This window comes from Zea mays, chromosome 8 (assembly GCF_902167145.1).
Source record: "Zea mays cultivar B73 chromosome 8, Zm-B73-REFERENCE-NAM-5.0, whole genome shotgun sequence".
NCBI classification, from domain to species: domain Eukaryota; kingdom Viridiplantae; phylum Streptophyta; class Magnoliopsida; order Poales; family Poaceae; genus Zea; species Zea mays.
This window is the reverse complement of record NC_050103.1, coordinates 4,219,535-4,234,558: the sequence shown is the minus strand read 5'-3', so window position 1 is coordinate 4,234,558 and position 15,024 is coordinate 4,219,535. Positions and strand designations below refer to the sequence as shown.

Genomic DNA, 15,024 nt, shown 5'->3' with positions numbered 1-15,024 from the left:
TAAGAAAATAAGAATCCTTTGAAAAAAATGTAATTCCCAAACTAACACTAAAAGTTAGACTTTTCTATCTCGTCCTCTCTCTGTGGAAAAGAAAAATAGAGAATGACGAGTCTTAGTCTGTGTCGAGCGAGCAACATTTTAATCGACATAGGAGTAAAAAAAATCCTCTCTTATACAATACAGCAACATTCTTTAAATATAAAGAACGTTCCCCATTCTTTAAACCGATTATACTGAATCAATACAAATTAAACAAACACGATTTAAAATTACAAGAAACACGATTTAAAATACCAAAACGAAATCGACAACGTTCGAAGAGCCAAGCCATGAGGCGGACCAGACGTCAGGCACCACGTACCAAACGGGCCCCGACGCGACGACCAGCCCGTGGCGTGGCGGGACGGGACAAGCTGATTTCAGTCAAACCCAGCGGCCGTCCGCAGCCAGAAACGCGCGGGCCATCCACGGAAACGGAACGCCGCAGCAGCCAGCAGAGCCGGTGAAGTGTCAAACTATTAGGTGCTTTGAACTAGTCGAAACTGAAATCACCCCGCGGCGGCCAAAAAAAAAAAAAAACCACGCGCGGGCGCGGCCCACCGCATGCAGATGCAGCGCGCAACGGCACGGCACGGCACATAAATCTCCCGCCTCCGGCCTTCCACCGTACCCTTCTCCCTTCTCCGTACCATCGCCGCCCGTGTGCACGAGGCAAGAGCAACCAGTCACCAGCAGCCAGCGCCTGTTCCGCCTCCATTGTGAGATCCATCGGGGTCTAGCTAGCTTAGGCTTTAATTAGTAGCTGCTACTCGGTCATCTCATGGCGTCCATCGTGCTGCTGCTGTCGGAGCTACTGGGCGGGGAGAGCGCCGCCAGCGTGCTGGCGGCCGAGCGCTACATGGCCGGCCACCAGAGCTTGCGGCCGGGAGTCGTTCCAGCCCGCCGTGACCATCGCAGCGCCGTCGGTCGCCGGCACGGCACGGTGCGAGGAGGCCAGGAATATTGAGGAGGAGTCGTTCGAGGATCTCGCGGTGTCCAGGGTAGCGCTCGACGACCTCATGTGGCCATGAGAGCTTCTGTGCACGCCCGCATGCAGCCAGCAAGCTTTTGGGTTCCTTCGCTTTGCTTTGCTTTCTTACCGATTCTTTCCGTTCAATACATGCATGTACAAATTTTATTAATTATACTATCTCATATTTGTTCGTCGGCTATTTCATTTTCGAACTAAAACGTGACAAAAAAAAAGAAGAACGGAGGGCGGGAGTACCATGTAAAAATAAGTACTGTTGGAACATGGATAGTGTTGGGGGCCTTCGGCTTCCGAAGGTCCTCAAAAACATGATTTAACAATGTTTCTGGAGTATAATGTGTGAACAGGTATCTTCGGACTTGAATCAGAAAGGGAGAAGCTCAAAAGATACGAAGGTTGACACAGTGCCGAAGCTGTGAAGCAGGAAAGCTTCGGCATGTTCGCAGAAAGGGGAACCGACTTAAAGATGAAAAGGCCATTTAGACCTCGATAGAATGCTATAGAATTATCACCAAATGTAAAGGGCATGTATGTAATTTTGTATGGGTTGTACCCCGTGCCTATAAATAGGTGAACAGTACCCCCGTACTGTTCACGCTAACTTGTCATTTGCTTTCGCATTACGCTTGTACTTTTGCTTTCCGCAGGACCGAAGGTACATTTGTGATTCAAAGTTATTTATATTCATTAGTACAAGTAGAGATAATTCTACGACAATATTTAATTGTTTATATTCTATGATTTATGTGAACGCTTCATTCTTCGTTGTTATGCTTACGAAGGTATGTCCTTCGTAACCTTCGTCCGAGATGCTTTATATCCCGAAGGGATATATCGTTATGGAGGACGAAGGGCCTTAACACTTAACGTTTTTTGTGTTGCCTTGTTCTTAATTCTTAGCATTTGAGAACAAGTCCCCAACAGATAGAATTTCTGTCAGAAACCCGATTGCACGCGGTGATAGTGATAAACTGGTTTGTCGTTAGTCGTTACGACGCGCGAAGAGAAGTTTGGAGAGATTAACCAGGCAGATGTTCGACTAGGCTAAGGCCCAGGGCCCATGTGATGTGACGGCCCAACCGTCCTTAACAATTTCTATGTGGGTGCTGGCTCTACTCTTGGTTGAAATGTGTGTGTATAAACATTATTTTTTTTGTACATACTAATTTTGAATCATAATACATACTAGCCAGTTGTTCATGCATTGCTACGGTTGTTATATATCATATAATAGGTGTTGAGATATTTATTCAAATATAATTATTGTTTATTTCTAAACATTTAGCTAAGTGTGGTATGTTGATTACTCCCAAATTTCTGGATCAAGGGGACGTGGGTTTGAGTGCTCTCTCTGTACTATTTTTTGTGTGGTGTGGTAGCTGCACGGGCGGGTCGAGTGCTGGACAGGCGCAGTAGCTGCCTGGCGCTGTGCGTGGGACCCACAAGGCATAACGCTGAGGCGTGGGATGGTATAACCAGTCGGAGCGCGTGGAGCAGGTCCAGAGTGTCGGCGTGGAGGGTCAAGCCATAGTAACAATAGGCGACCACATTAGATTCTCAATAGAGTAGTATAGATTTGGTTGAGGGAGAGAGTACCAACGAATCCCACAATATGTTTTGCAGGTCCTCGGTTGCTCGTTTGTAGCAGCCATTTGCCACTGGCCAGTATAAAACACCCAATTCCCTGAACCTACTCATGTCTATCTCTTATTTTAAATTTCACTCTATAAGAATTATTTTTATAGCGCAAAATAATATTTTGTATGATTATTTGTACAATCTGCTAGCCATAGCATAATCACCTTTAACTCATCACATAGCATAATCGCCTTTAACTCATCACATAGCATAATCGCCTTTAACTCATCACATGTGAGGGCGATGCTTCTCATGCTCCATTAAGAAGTTTCTTGATCCGTCTTCTGTGACACCACACCACGAATGCCACGAGCTTACTGATGACTAGTATCGGGGTCATGGAGAAGTCCTCCAAGTTTTGGATCATGGTGAAATGGAGACATACTTGTGGTGTGGTACCATAGGGATAAAGTCTAGTGGTAGTGGACGATTGAAGAAAAAGACGAGTAATTTGGTCTTTAAATATTTTTATTTTTAGAGCTGTGCCTTATTGTTCATCTTTGTACTAGTTTTTGTTTTGCTTGAGATATGAGGCATCATTTTAAGTGTCTTTATAAAATACCATTTTAAGTCCTCCAAGTTTGGGATCATGGTGAGATGGAGGCATACTTGTGGTGTGGTACAATAGGGATAAAGTCTAGTGGTTGTGAACGATTGAAGAAAAAGACGAGTAATTTGGTCTTTAAATATTTTTATTTTTAGAGCTGTGCCTTATTGTTCATCTTTGTACTAGTTTTTGTTTTGCTTGAGATATGAGGCATCATTTTAAGTGTCTTTATAAAATACCATTTTAAGTCCTCCAAGTTTTGGATCATGGTGAGATGGAGGCATACTTGTGGTGTGGTACCATAGGAATAAAGTCTAGGGTGTTCGAATGTATTAGAGCTAATAGTTAGTTAACTAAAAAATTGCTAGTGAAAATATCTAGCCGCTAACTATTAACTAATTTGCTAAAAGTAGATAATAATTAAACTATTAGCTAGACTGTTTAGATGTCTTCGGCTAATTTTAGTAGTTTCAAACATATCATAAGGAGGTGTTTAAATACACTAGAGCTAATAGTTAGTTGTTTAAAAAATTGCTAGTTGAATTAGCTAGCTAACTATTAACTAATTTGCTAAAATGGTTAATAACTAAACTATTAGCTAGACTGGTTGAATACCTTCGGTTGATTTTAGTAGCTACTAGTTCATTCAGATCTATGTTCTTTGTCCTGCCCATAAATCCAGTTCATTGCTCCAATTCAGATCAACACAAACAGAAGATATCACACACATTGAACACCCACTGATTTATTCAAAAGAAACATCCTCATACACTCTGCTTCATAGTCTGGAAGCAGTGTATCTAACACCTTTGGACAGGTGAAAAGAGACTTAATTTATTCCTAGCTGCAGAGAAATCATGCCACACAACTGAAGTGAAGACATAGGATGTTCATTGAGCAGGGGTTATGCTAAGAGGGTGCCAGTCATCACACTGACCGCTTCTCCCTGAATTCGCACTCTCCTGCCTGTAGCTTCTAACTCCAGGTATAGTATTCCACTCCGAGGGGATGCCTGGTGACATAAGGATGAACTTAAAAACCAATCCATGATTGATCGAGGAGGAAACACAGAGAGCTTGTTCGGTTAATTTTTAATCCGAGACAGAAGGGGATTGAGAGGAGATTTTGACTTCTAGGCTGTCAATCCCCTTCTAGTCCTCTTGGATTGGAGCTAACAGAACAAACTCTAAGGACTTGTTCAGAATCAAAGGGGATTTAAGGAGATTAAATCACTTTCTAGTCAAAACTGAATAGAAGAGGATTTAATCCCTCTTAACTATCCAGATGCAACCGAACAAGGCCTAAAGTGGTGCAGAAACGTACTTGAAACGCTATCAGTTTGTGTTTCCCCAGCTTCCCACCCCAGTAAGGTGCTAAAACACAATGTGCACTGCCACAAACGGGATCCTGTCAAAACATAGTGATTAGATGGTTAGGCTGTAGTAAATTTGTAAAATCAACACAAGTGCGGAACCCAAAAACCAGAATTCCTGAATGGCCAGGCCCAGGAGACCAGGACATTATAAAAGCCACAAACATTTATAGTTCATTACAGCAAAGATTGGACTTGTCTGACAAGTACAGCAATGAGATATTCCGATTCCATGATGACATATTCTCAGCAAGGTAAGGATTCTTATGTATGTATAAACAAGAACAGTGAAACCATACTTGTAAGGTGCTAAATGCCCCATTGGAAGGAGTTGGTGTGGTTGTATCATGCACAGAATAGCTATTCGCCTATTCTAATAAATCATTCTCCATGCACAGAATATGCATGTCTTAAACTCTTAATCATATCAGGTTAAGGACATAGAGTATGACATCACCTCATCTATTCCAAATTTTGGGCAGAAAAAACGCGTGAAGAAGTCGTAGCCAGATCCAGCAGGCGCTGGCCCTGTAACAATAATTCCTCTGCCGGAACACTTTTCAATTTCATGAATGTTAGGAATGATATCAGCAACCTCCTTTCCTGATGAAAGCTCCACCTGAAAGCAAAATAATATTTTCTTGTGTTGAGTTACCTGAACAAACTGAACTTTCTAATTACCACTCTTGTTTATCTTTGTTTCATCGCTTCTATGTAGATTTTATGCAACCTAAATAGTTTAGTGCTGATGTACGTAGGATTATCATGTTTTTGAAAATTTGGTTGGAATCTTGTTATCCATTTTCGTGTTGGTAACTTTTGCATTAATAAGCAGGCACCTAGGGCATGTTTAGATCCATTAGCACTAAAAAATAGTTAGCTAATAGCTGCTAATTGTTAACAGGAGACTGTTTAGATCCACTGCTAAGGCTATCTTCAGCAGCTTACTTATATCTATACCCATATTCAAATTCTATTATACGAACAGTACAGTATACAATGCAGAACAATGCAAAACAATTCTTTTAAATAAACTTTGGTTAGACTGCTGCAAACGGCATAATAGTTGGTTGGATAGTGAGTCGAAGTCTCGAAGATGTACATAAACTATTAGCAACTCCAAAACCTACTAATGGAACTAATAATTAGTAGTGCTTCCGTTAATAATTAGAAGGTTTATTAGCAGATGTGTTTGCATAATTAGCTGTATGTCTGGATCCATGTATTAGTTTTAGCTGCTAATTTTTAGTGCTGATGTGATGCATCCAAACAGACCCCTAGTACATCATTAGCAGTAAGGCGAAAATAAGGATTAGGAGAATTACAATGAGGTCACCGGCCGTCGTTGACTTGTGAACGCTGACAATGGAGGCTCCGTTGAGGGTGTCGGGGATTGCCGGCAGCTCGGAAGGATGGCAATCAACAAGGTCAATCGTGGGGAAATCCAGCTCAATGAACAGCTTCCCCTCGCCCGACACGCCCGTGCTCTGCGGCGCAGGGACCTTTTTGGCCGTAAGAATCCCGGACTTGGTCGAGAACTCGACGAGCTTCTCGTGCTCCGCGAGGACGGATGTGAAGAGGAAGTGGGCGGAAGCCAGCGTGGCGTGGCCGCAGAGCTCCACCTGGAACGGCGTCGCGTCACGATTCTAACGAACGAGCAGATGTGCGATGCGACGACGAGGCCGCGGAGGTACCTCAGCGACGGGGGTGAACCATCGGAGCTGGAACAGCGGGACGGCGCCGGCCGCGGAGGACTTTTCCCGGAGGAGGAAGGCGGTCTCGGAGATGTTGAACTCGGCGGCGACGGACTGCATCCACCGCTCGTCGGCGGCCTTGGCGGCGTCCTCGAGGAGGCACACCGCGGCTGGGTTGCCCTTGAACGGCTCCGCCGTGAAGGCGTCCACCTGCGACGACCACGGCGACGATGTCAGGTATCCAGAGAGGAGGAAGAATCGCTCCCGCTCCTCCAAGGGAGTACAGAGCAGTATCTGACCACTGCGTACTGGATGCCGTCCTTGCCCATTCCTGCGACGAAGAAACAGCTCCGGGCTCCTGGGCTATGGCCGCCGCCGGCTGCTGCTGTTTTTTTTTTCGAACGGGTAGCCGTCTGCCTTTTTTGTATGCACGTTGTGCTCGAGATAATTGCCATTATGGACGAAGAGAGGAGGGGATTCGACGAAATGGATGCGTTGGCGTTGGCTTCTCTGTTCTGGAGACGCAGGCGACAGCCAAACTCCAAAACGGAAAGGAGACAGCGCTTGGAACTGCGTTAACAGGTATTAGTTTCCTCTCTCCGTTTACCGTTCGCCTACGCAGACGCCGTCTGGCGCACTCGTCTGTACACCGTCTCTTCTCCTCGCCATCACTCTGGCACACCCGAACTCTCGCTGTGGAGAAGAAGGAGCAGAGCGCCCTGGTTCCTTTAACTTCACGCGCCCCTCAGCTCTCCTCTCTGGTCTCCAACGCCCAGCGCCACGCCTGCTCCAGCCATGGTTGCCGCGCTCCCAGCTCAGAATTCCCCTGTCGTGCAGCTCGCGGTGCCCTAGATCTCCGGCCACCGTGCCAGCTCCCTTGAGCTCGCCCCTGGTTCGGCTCTGCGCCTCCCTGCTGGCCGCAGCATCTGAGTCCCCTGGCCATCGCATCTTCCATGTCTAACTACATCAAGAACACAAATAACTATAAAAAGACCTCTCGGAATTCATTTTTACAGGAAGGGTATTCAGTTAACCATATGGTATCACCTCAGAGGGCTGAAGAAAGCACACTGAGAGGTTACTCCAATCTTTCTACATTAGAAACAAGACAGCAAAAGGTTATTCAACCTGCTGATGTTCAGAGCATTGCAGGCAATGAAAATCCTAAGCGTGAGGATGGACTAGATGGTGCATGTGCTCAGAAAAGGTTCTTTCTCAAAGCTTCTTTCACAAAATCTGAATGCTCAAAGCTTCTTTCTCCAATTAGGTGGATACTGAAGAGAGAGTACTTGACCTCGTGCATTGAGGCCGGCAAGTTCGTGGACGAAGAACCGTTTGAATGGTTCGGCACAGGCTTCAACGATGGACGAACAATCAGTTTCGACGCTCCCAGGAAATGGCGAAACATAAGGCAGCAGATGGGCCATGGCGCCTTCTACGGAATGCAGATCGTTGCCTACGGACAGTTCATATTACCAACTCTGGTAATAGTTCTTTGCTTATAGTCAACCAGCTCTTTTGACAACAGGCTTGTAGTGTGGCTGTGGAAACTAGTGATGCACGAGCACGACGCCTATTGTCTTGTACTTTGGGGTTTGATTATGTTCCGTGTTTTTCTAAATTTTAAAGTTCCTCTTTCTTTGCAGGACACAGTAAAGCGTGCAGTAAAGGCCGGCGATGGCGCCGTTTTAGCAACATCGCCGCCATACACCCGGTTCCTAGACTCTGGAGTCGACTTCGCCGTGGTATCAGAGAGCATATCACGAACAGACGCGTGGGTCTAGGAATTCATCAGCCACGTGTCAGACGCGGAGGACCTGAGCTGCTCGGCGTGCGGCCGCAGGGACCGGGGAGACGTGATGCTGATCTGCGGCGACGAGGCCGGCGAGGCCGGCTGCGGGATCGGCATGCACATCGACTGCTGCGACCCTCCCCTGGACGCCGTCCCCGACGACGACTGGATGTGCCCCAGGTGCGCCGTGCCGGAGCCCGAGACTCAGATGCTGCGGCCAGCAGGGAGGCGCAGAGCCGAACCAGGGGCGAGCTCAAGGGAGCAGGCACGGTGGCCGGAGATCTAGGGCACCGCGAGCTGCACGACAGGGGAATTCTGAGCTGGGAGCGCGGCAACCATGGCTGGAGCAGGCGCGGCGCTGGGCGTTGGAGACCAGAGAGGAGAGCTGAGGGGCGCGGCTAGAGAAGCTAGGAAGGAGCTGGGCGAGCGGCGAGCCAGGGAGAAGCTGGGAGCCACGACGCTGTGGAGAAGAAGGAGCAGAGCGCGCTGGAGAGATGAAGACCAGGGCGCGGCAGGGAAGAAGGAAGAAGGATCGCGCGTGAAGTTAAAGGAACCAGGGCGCTCTGCTCCTTCTTCTCCACAGCGAGAGTTCGGGTGTGCCAGAGTGATGGCGAGGAGAAGAGACGGTGTACAGACGAGTGCGCCAGACGGCGTCTGCGGAGGCGAACGGTAAACGGAGAGAGGAAACTAATACCTGTTAATGCAGTTCCAAGCGCTGTCTCCTTTCCGTTTTGGAGTTTGGCTGTCGCCTGCGTCTCCAGAACAGAGAAGCCAACGCCAACGCCTCCATTTCGTCGAATCCCCTCCTCTCTTCGTCCATAATGGCAATTATCTCGTTGTGCTCAGTGCTGAATGCTGTGATCAGCAGTGACGACATCGGCTTGTCGCCCCTCGGAAGTGTACTGAAAATCAGAAATAAAGATATCAACTACAGTCTCCAGGTTTGCTTTGGACCGGAATTCTCACATGAATTGAACTGCGTCGCTAACTTGAGAATCAAGAAATGCCTGGGCTCCCTTGGGCATCATACCACCTTCCCCCACCACGATATTCCACCCTGTTATTTTCAAGCGTTTTCACCAAGAAATAGTACACTCCACAGGCAGGTTGTTCAGATCGATGTTCTTAGTTCATTGCTCCAATTGAAGCCAATGCAAATAGAAATAATGCACACAGAGAACACTTATTTATTCATTCCAGAAAAAAACCGAGGTCATACAGTCTTATTCCAATCTGGAAGCAGTGTATATTAAGTTCTTAACATCTTAAACGGATCATACTACTGTCAGTGCATATGTATACTGGTGTATTTTCTTGTACTCCAGACTTCTCTCTATAAAGTGTTTACTTGTACTTTTGCTCTTTAGGCCCTATGAAATTCAAGTTGGTCATTCAGACGAGCGACTCAAATTTGTCATGGATCTCTCTGCCCTGCCCTCCACTCAGGCGATGTGGGAGCGAGCACGGGCTCTACTAGCTGAGCAGCACCGCTCTCTAAATCTCCACCCTAGAGCTCGCTAGCTCTCTTCGACAGTAGGACTCCTCCGTTGACGGTGAGCTAACTGATGTGTAACGCCAGCTTGACTCGTTGGAGCCACCGTACTATCGGACTCGTCCTTGTTGTGTCCTCTAGCACGGGCACAATGGTGTTATCCGCCTCCACGAGTTCCTGTGGTGTCTTTGTTTGGAGTTCAAGCAGCTTCGGGCTCAACTCCTTGCTCGTTCTCCTCTCCCATCCATGGTTGAGGTGGTCACCTTAGCCCGGACTGAAGAGATTCGTCTTCGTGGTGTGCTATCGTCTTCATCGATGGTTCTTGCTACTCCAACTGTGTCGCCTGCCCCAGCTCCTACTACTCCAGCACCAGCAGCGGTCCCTCTTGCTTCAGGATGTGCTGTTGTTGTCTTTTGCCGCTACTACAAGGCGACGACACATACCATTGAGAAGTGCAGGCGTCGTCCTCCACGTCACCGTGGAAGTGCCTCTACTTTTACTGCTTCTGCCTCGCCTCAGTCACCTCCTGACTGGGCCCTCGACCTAACTCGGCGCATGGAGCGTATGGAGGGCCTTTATGCTATCTCGTCAGCTTCCTATATGGTCTCCTCGGTTGTTGCTCGTGTGCCCCAACCAGGGCCACCTCAGGTGCCTCGTTGTCAGGTGTTGTTGTGCCCTGGATTCTTGACTCAGGAGCTTTTCACACGACCCATGATTCTAGTTCTCTTTGTTCATTAAGTCCATCATCTGCTTTCTTGTTTGTTACCACTGCTGATGGCACTTCCGACCCCGTTCTTAGTCATGGCACCCTTCGCACTTCATGTTTTATGGTTCCTTCTATTTCTCACGTTCCTGATCTTAATTTCTAGGTGTTGTCTGCTGGTCAGATCAGTGATTAGGGATGGTAATTCTGCCGGCGGGCATGAGTATCCATGGGTTTCGTACCCGATGGGCAAGGTTACAGGTACAGAATCCCACCCATGGGTAAGGATATAGGTAAGAGTACTCGCCCGTGGGTATTGTTTGGGCATAACCTTTCGCCTGCGGGTAAGACCCGCTACCCATTTAATTTGGCAACCGACGTCCATCCATACACAGACTACCTTCCGTAAACTCATAGGCCCTAGCGTACTTGACCCCAAGTCACCAAGACCCTAACCCTGTTACCGCATCGGCCTCCGGTAACCTGTGTGGCTGCATCACTATGTGTTGCATTGTGTATCGGTGTGTGGAGTTGATGTGTGGACATGTGGACTGTGGTATTTATATTTATCTATGACTGTGTCAAATGGTATTTGTTGTCGGGTAATGGGTTGCCCAATATCCGACGGATACGGACACGGGCGGGGAATTTTACCCGCAACCTCACGCCGGTACGGGTACGGAGTAGAGGTGCGGTCGTGTGGATATCATGCCGAGCGGGTAATTGACCTACCCACATCGTACCCGACCCGCTGCCATCCCTATCACTGATCATGATTGTCGTATCATTCATGAGTCTGACTCTTGCTTTGTTTAGGTTCGTCGTACGGGGGCCTATGGGGGATGGATATCCCCCAGGTCCACACGAGCGCAAAAATACGCCTAGGGCCACATAGCAGTCGCCCTTCTGAGGCGTCCCGCTATGGACCGGGTAAAAGGAATCAGCAGAAACGAGCTGGTCCAGATGTGAAAGAGGCCCACGTCCGAGTCAGCAGCGGCATAAGCGCGAATATGCCAGGCCGGGTTTGTTACCACGCCCGACATCCTGAACCGCCGGTGATAGCTCGGGCGCGGGAGCACTAGATTTGACCAGGATAATGGAAGATTGTTCACTACTAATTAGGGGATAAGCAGGGAGATTGTAATCAACACTTGTGCGAGGGAGCTTTCTATGGTTGTGTATATAAGGCCAGAAGGCACCCCTACCATTTTCATCTCATCAACACCCCACCATCTCAGTAGTCACAGCTTGTAAACTCACCCCCATACAAAAAACCACCACAGGAAGTAGGGTATTATGCCTTTTAAAGCGGCCTGAATCTGCTCAAGCTTGTGTATTTCCCTCCTCGTGCTACAGCACGAACCATCGAGTCACAATCTGCGACGTCATCCTATCCAAAAGCACCACGAGGGTAACCCCGGGTGTGCGGTCGGACACAAAACACCGACATGGCCCTAGTTGGTACTGGCCACTGGCTCCATGATCCTCCTCGTCTTTGGGAGCCTAACTGGCTGCTTCTTTCATCAGCTTCCACTTGCGGACAGTCCTCCACCACCGATACCATAGCTTTTGCCGCCACTACTTTTGTTAGCTTCGCTGAGTGGCACCATCAACTCGGTCACATGTGTGTGTCTCGTCTGTCATCACTTGTTCATAGTGGTGTTCTTGGGGCGGTTTCTGGTGATACCTCCCTCTCTTGTATGGGATGTAAGCTTGGCAAGCAGCTATAGTTTCCCTATTCTTATAGTCAGACAGTGTCTACTAGACCTTTTGATCTTATTCACTCTGATGTATGGGGCCTTGCTCCCTTCTTTTTGAAAGGGGACATCATTATTCTGTGATTTTCATTTATGATTTTTCTAGTTTCACATGGGTGTATTTCTTGGATTCACACACTCAAGTGCTCACTTCCTATCAGAATTTTGTTGTTGTGGTTCGCACCCAATTTGATTCTCTCATTCTTGTTTTTCGGGGCGACTCTGCTGGTGAGTACTTGTCTCGTGCTCTCTGTTTGTTTCTCACTGATCAAGACACCCTTCCTCAGTATTCTTGTATTGATGCTTAGGCTCAGAATGGTGTTGCTGAGCGTAAGCACCGCCATCTTCTTGAGACTGCCCGTGTATTACTCCTGACATTTTCTGTTCCTCCTCAGTTTTGGGCTGAAGCTGTCTACAGTTATTTACCTTGTGAACATTCAACATTCAGTTTCTCTTCATGGTGTCACTCCTCTTGAGCGTCTCTTTAGTCGACTATCGCAGTATAGTCACCTTCATGCTTTTGGTTGTCTTGCATTTGTCCTTCTTCAGCCTCGTGAGAGGACCAAGCTCACTGCACAATCTATCCGGTGTGTTTTCCTTGGATATGACTCTGAGTGTAAGGGATATCGTTGTTAGGAGCCTGTCGCTCGTCGCATTCGAGTATATCGGGATGTGACCTTTGATGAGTCACGTCCTTTCTTTCCTACTGTTTTGTCCTCTTCTTACACTTCCTCTGAATTTGTTTATTTCCTCCACTTGGTTTCACCTATTCCTACCCCCTCGTCTCCACTATTCTCCCCTATTCCTATTTCATCACTGTCACCTCCACCTTCCTCACCTCCTCCACCTCCACCATCACCTCCTCTATCACCACCACCACCTCCACCATCCCTTCCACCATGTCCTCCAATTCTTTTCCACTACACTCGACGTCCACATCCTCCACTATCCCTTCCGGCATCATCTAGCACGTCTCTATTTGTGCTTGGTGTTCCTCTTCCGCGATATGACCTTCGCGATAAACGTATGCTTTATCGTCTGACACGTCTTGATTTTACTGCTTCTATTTCCTTTCTCTCTGAACCTAACTCCTATTGTGATGCACTTTCCAATCCTGAGTGGCAATTATCTATGGCTAAGGTGTTTGCTGCTCTTGAGTGCACTGCACTTGGGATCTTGTCTCGCTTCCTTCCTCTGCTTCTCCTATCATGTTTAAGTGGGTCTATATGATTAAGGCCCGCTCTGATGGCTCCATTGAGTGCTACAAACTGTGACTTGTTGCACATGGTTTTCAACAAGAATATTGGCATGACTATGAGGAGACCTTCTGATAGGGAATTAGGCTTACAACTTTTTTCCTAATTGATTTTGGTGGTTGAATTGCCCAACACAAATATTTGGACTAACTAGTTTGCTCCAGTCTATAAGTTCTACAGGTGCCAAAGGTTCACAATAAGCCAATAAAAAGACCAAGAAAAGGGTTCAAACAAAGAGAGCAAAAGACAACCCAAAGGCACCCTGGTCTGGCGCACCGGACTGTCCGGTGCACCACCGGACAGTGTCCGGTGCACCAGGGCACTCGAGGCTGAACTCTTCATCTTCGGGAAATTCAGAGGGCGCTCCGCTATAATTCACCGGACTGTCCGGTGAGTCACCGAACAGTGTCTGGTGCACACCGGACTGTCCGGTGTGCCAGCGGAGCAACGGCTACTTCGCGCGCAACGGTCGTCTGCAACCGCATTCAATGCGCTACAGTGTGTGCCAGAGTCAGAGCACGCGCAGTTGGCGCACCGGACAGTCTACAGGACCTGTCCGGTGCACCACCGGACAGCCTAGAGGCCCCACAAGTCAGAGCTCCAACGGTCGAACCCCAACGGTCTGCTGACGTGGCTGGCGCACCGGACAGTGTCCGGTGGCGCACCGGACTGTCCGGTGCACCATGCGACAGCACACTTCCAACGACCATTTTGGTGGTTGGGGCTATAAATACCCCAACCACCCCACATTCAATGGCATCCAAGTTTCTACACTTCTACACCTTACAAGAGCTATAGCATTCAATACAAGACACACCAAAGAGATCAAATCCTCTCCCAACTCCACACAAAAGCTTTAGTGGTTAGAGAGAGAGAGATTTGTTGTGTTCATTTGAGCTCTTGCGCTTGGATCGCTTCTTTTCTTTCTCATTCTTCTTGTGACAAACTCAATTGTAACCGAGGCAAGAGACACCAATTGTGTGGTGGTCCTTGCGGGAACTTCATGTTCCGTTTGATTGAGAAGAGAAGCTCACTCGGTCTAAGTGACCGTTTGAGAGAGGGATAGGGTTGAAAGAGACTCGGTCTTTGTGACCACCTCAACGGGGAGTAGGTTTGCAAGAACCGAACCTCAATAAAACAAATCATCGTGTCTCGCTCTTTATTTGCTCACGATTTGTTTTGCGCCCTCTCTCTCGGACTCGTTTATATTTCTAATGCTAACCCGGCTTGTAGTTGTGCTTAAGTTTGTAAATTTCAGATTCACCCTATTCACCCCCCTCTAGGCGACTTTCAATTGGTATCAGAGCCCGGTGCTTCATTAGAGCTTAACCACTCGAAGTGATGTCGGGAGATCACGCCAAGAAGATGGGGATCGGCGGTGAGAAGTCCGCTACAAGCCACGGGAAGGCTCCATCCGGAGAGTCCACCAACAAAGTGAAGGGATCTCCTTCACACAACAAGTCGGGTCGGAGCGGTGACAAGAAGAAGAAGATGAGGAAGGTGGTCTACTACGAGACCGACTCTTCGTCGCCATCCACCTCCGGCTCCGACGCCCCGTCCGTAACTTCTAAGCGCCATGAGCGCAAGAAGTTTAGTAAGATTCCTTTACACTACTCTCGCATTCCTAGACAAACTCCATTTCTTTCGGTCCCATTAGGAAAACCACCGATGTTTAACGGTGAAGATTATTCTAGATGAAGTGATTTGTTGAGATTTCACCTAACCTCTCTCCACAAAAGTATA

General features: G+C 47.8%; 1 protein-coding gene and 1 pseudogene across 1 annotated transcript; one reads left to right on the top strand and one right to left on the bottom strand.

Moving 5' to 3' along the window:
- Positions 1–614: 614 nt before the first annotated feature.
- LOC109941594 (uncharacterized) lies at positions 615–1,211 on the top strand (annotated as a pseudogene).
- A 2,667-nt stretch (positions 1,212–3,878) lies between these two features.
- Positions 3,879–6,709, bottom strand: LOC100285053 (uncharacterized). The gene is made up of 6 exons (NM_001157948.2): positions 6,581–6,709; positions 6,282–6,491; positions 5,913–6,209; positions 5,045–5,206; positions 4,539–4,622; positions 3,879–4,227 (listed from the first exon to the last, which is right to left on the bottom strand). The coding sequence occupies exons 1-6, from the start codon at positions 6,608–6,610 to the stop codon at positions 4,120–4,122; spliced, it is 891 nt and encodes a 296-aa protein (NP_001151420.1). The 5' UTR covers positions 6,611–6,709; the 3' UTR covers positions 3,879–4,119.
- Between the last annotated feature and the right edge of the window lie 8,315 nt (positions 6,710–15,024).

Excerpts from the sequence above, each read along its gene's own strand:
- LOC100285053 (NM_001157948.2), bottom strand. The coding sequence starts at position 6,610 with ATGGGCAAGGACGGCATCCAGTACGCAGTG. Across the intron at positions 6,210-6,281 it reads GGTTCACCCCCGTCGCTGAG|GTGGAGCTCTGCGGCCACGC; the intron begins GTACCTCCGCGG and ends ACGCCGTTCCAG. Across the intron at positions 4,228-4,538 it reads ACAAACTGATAGCGTTTCAA|GCATCCCCTCGGAGTGGAAT; the intron begins GTACGTTTCTGC and ends TTATGTCACCAG.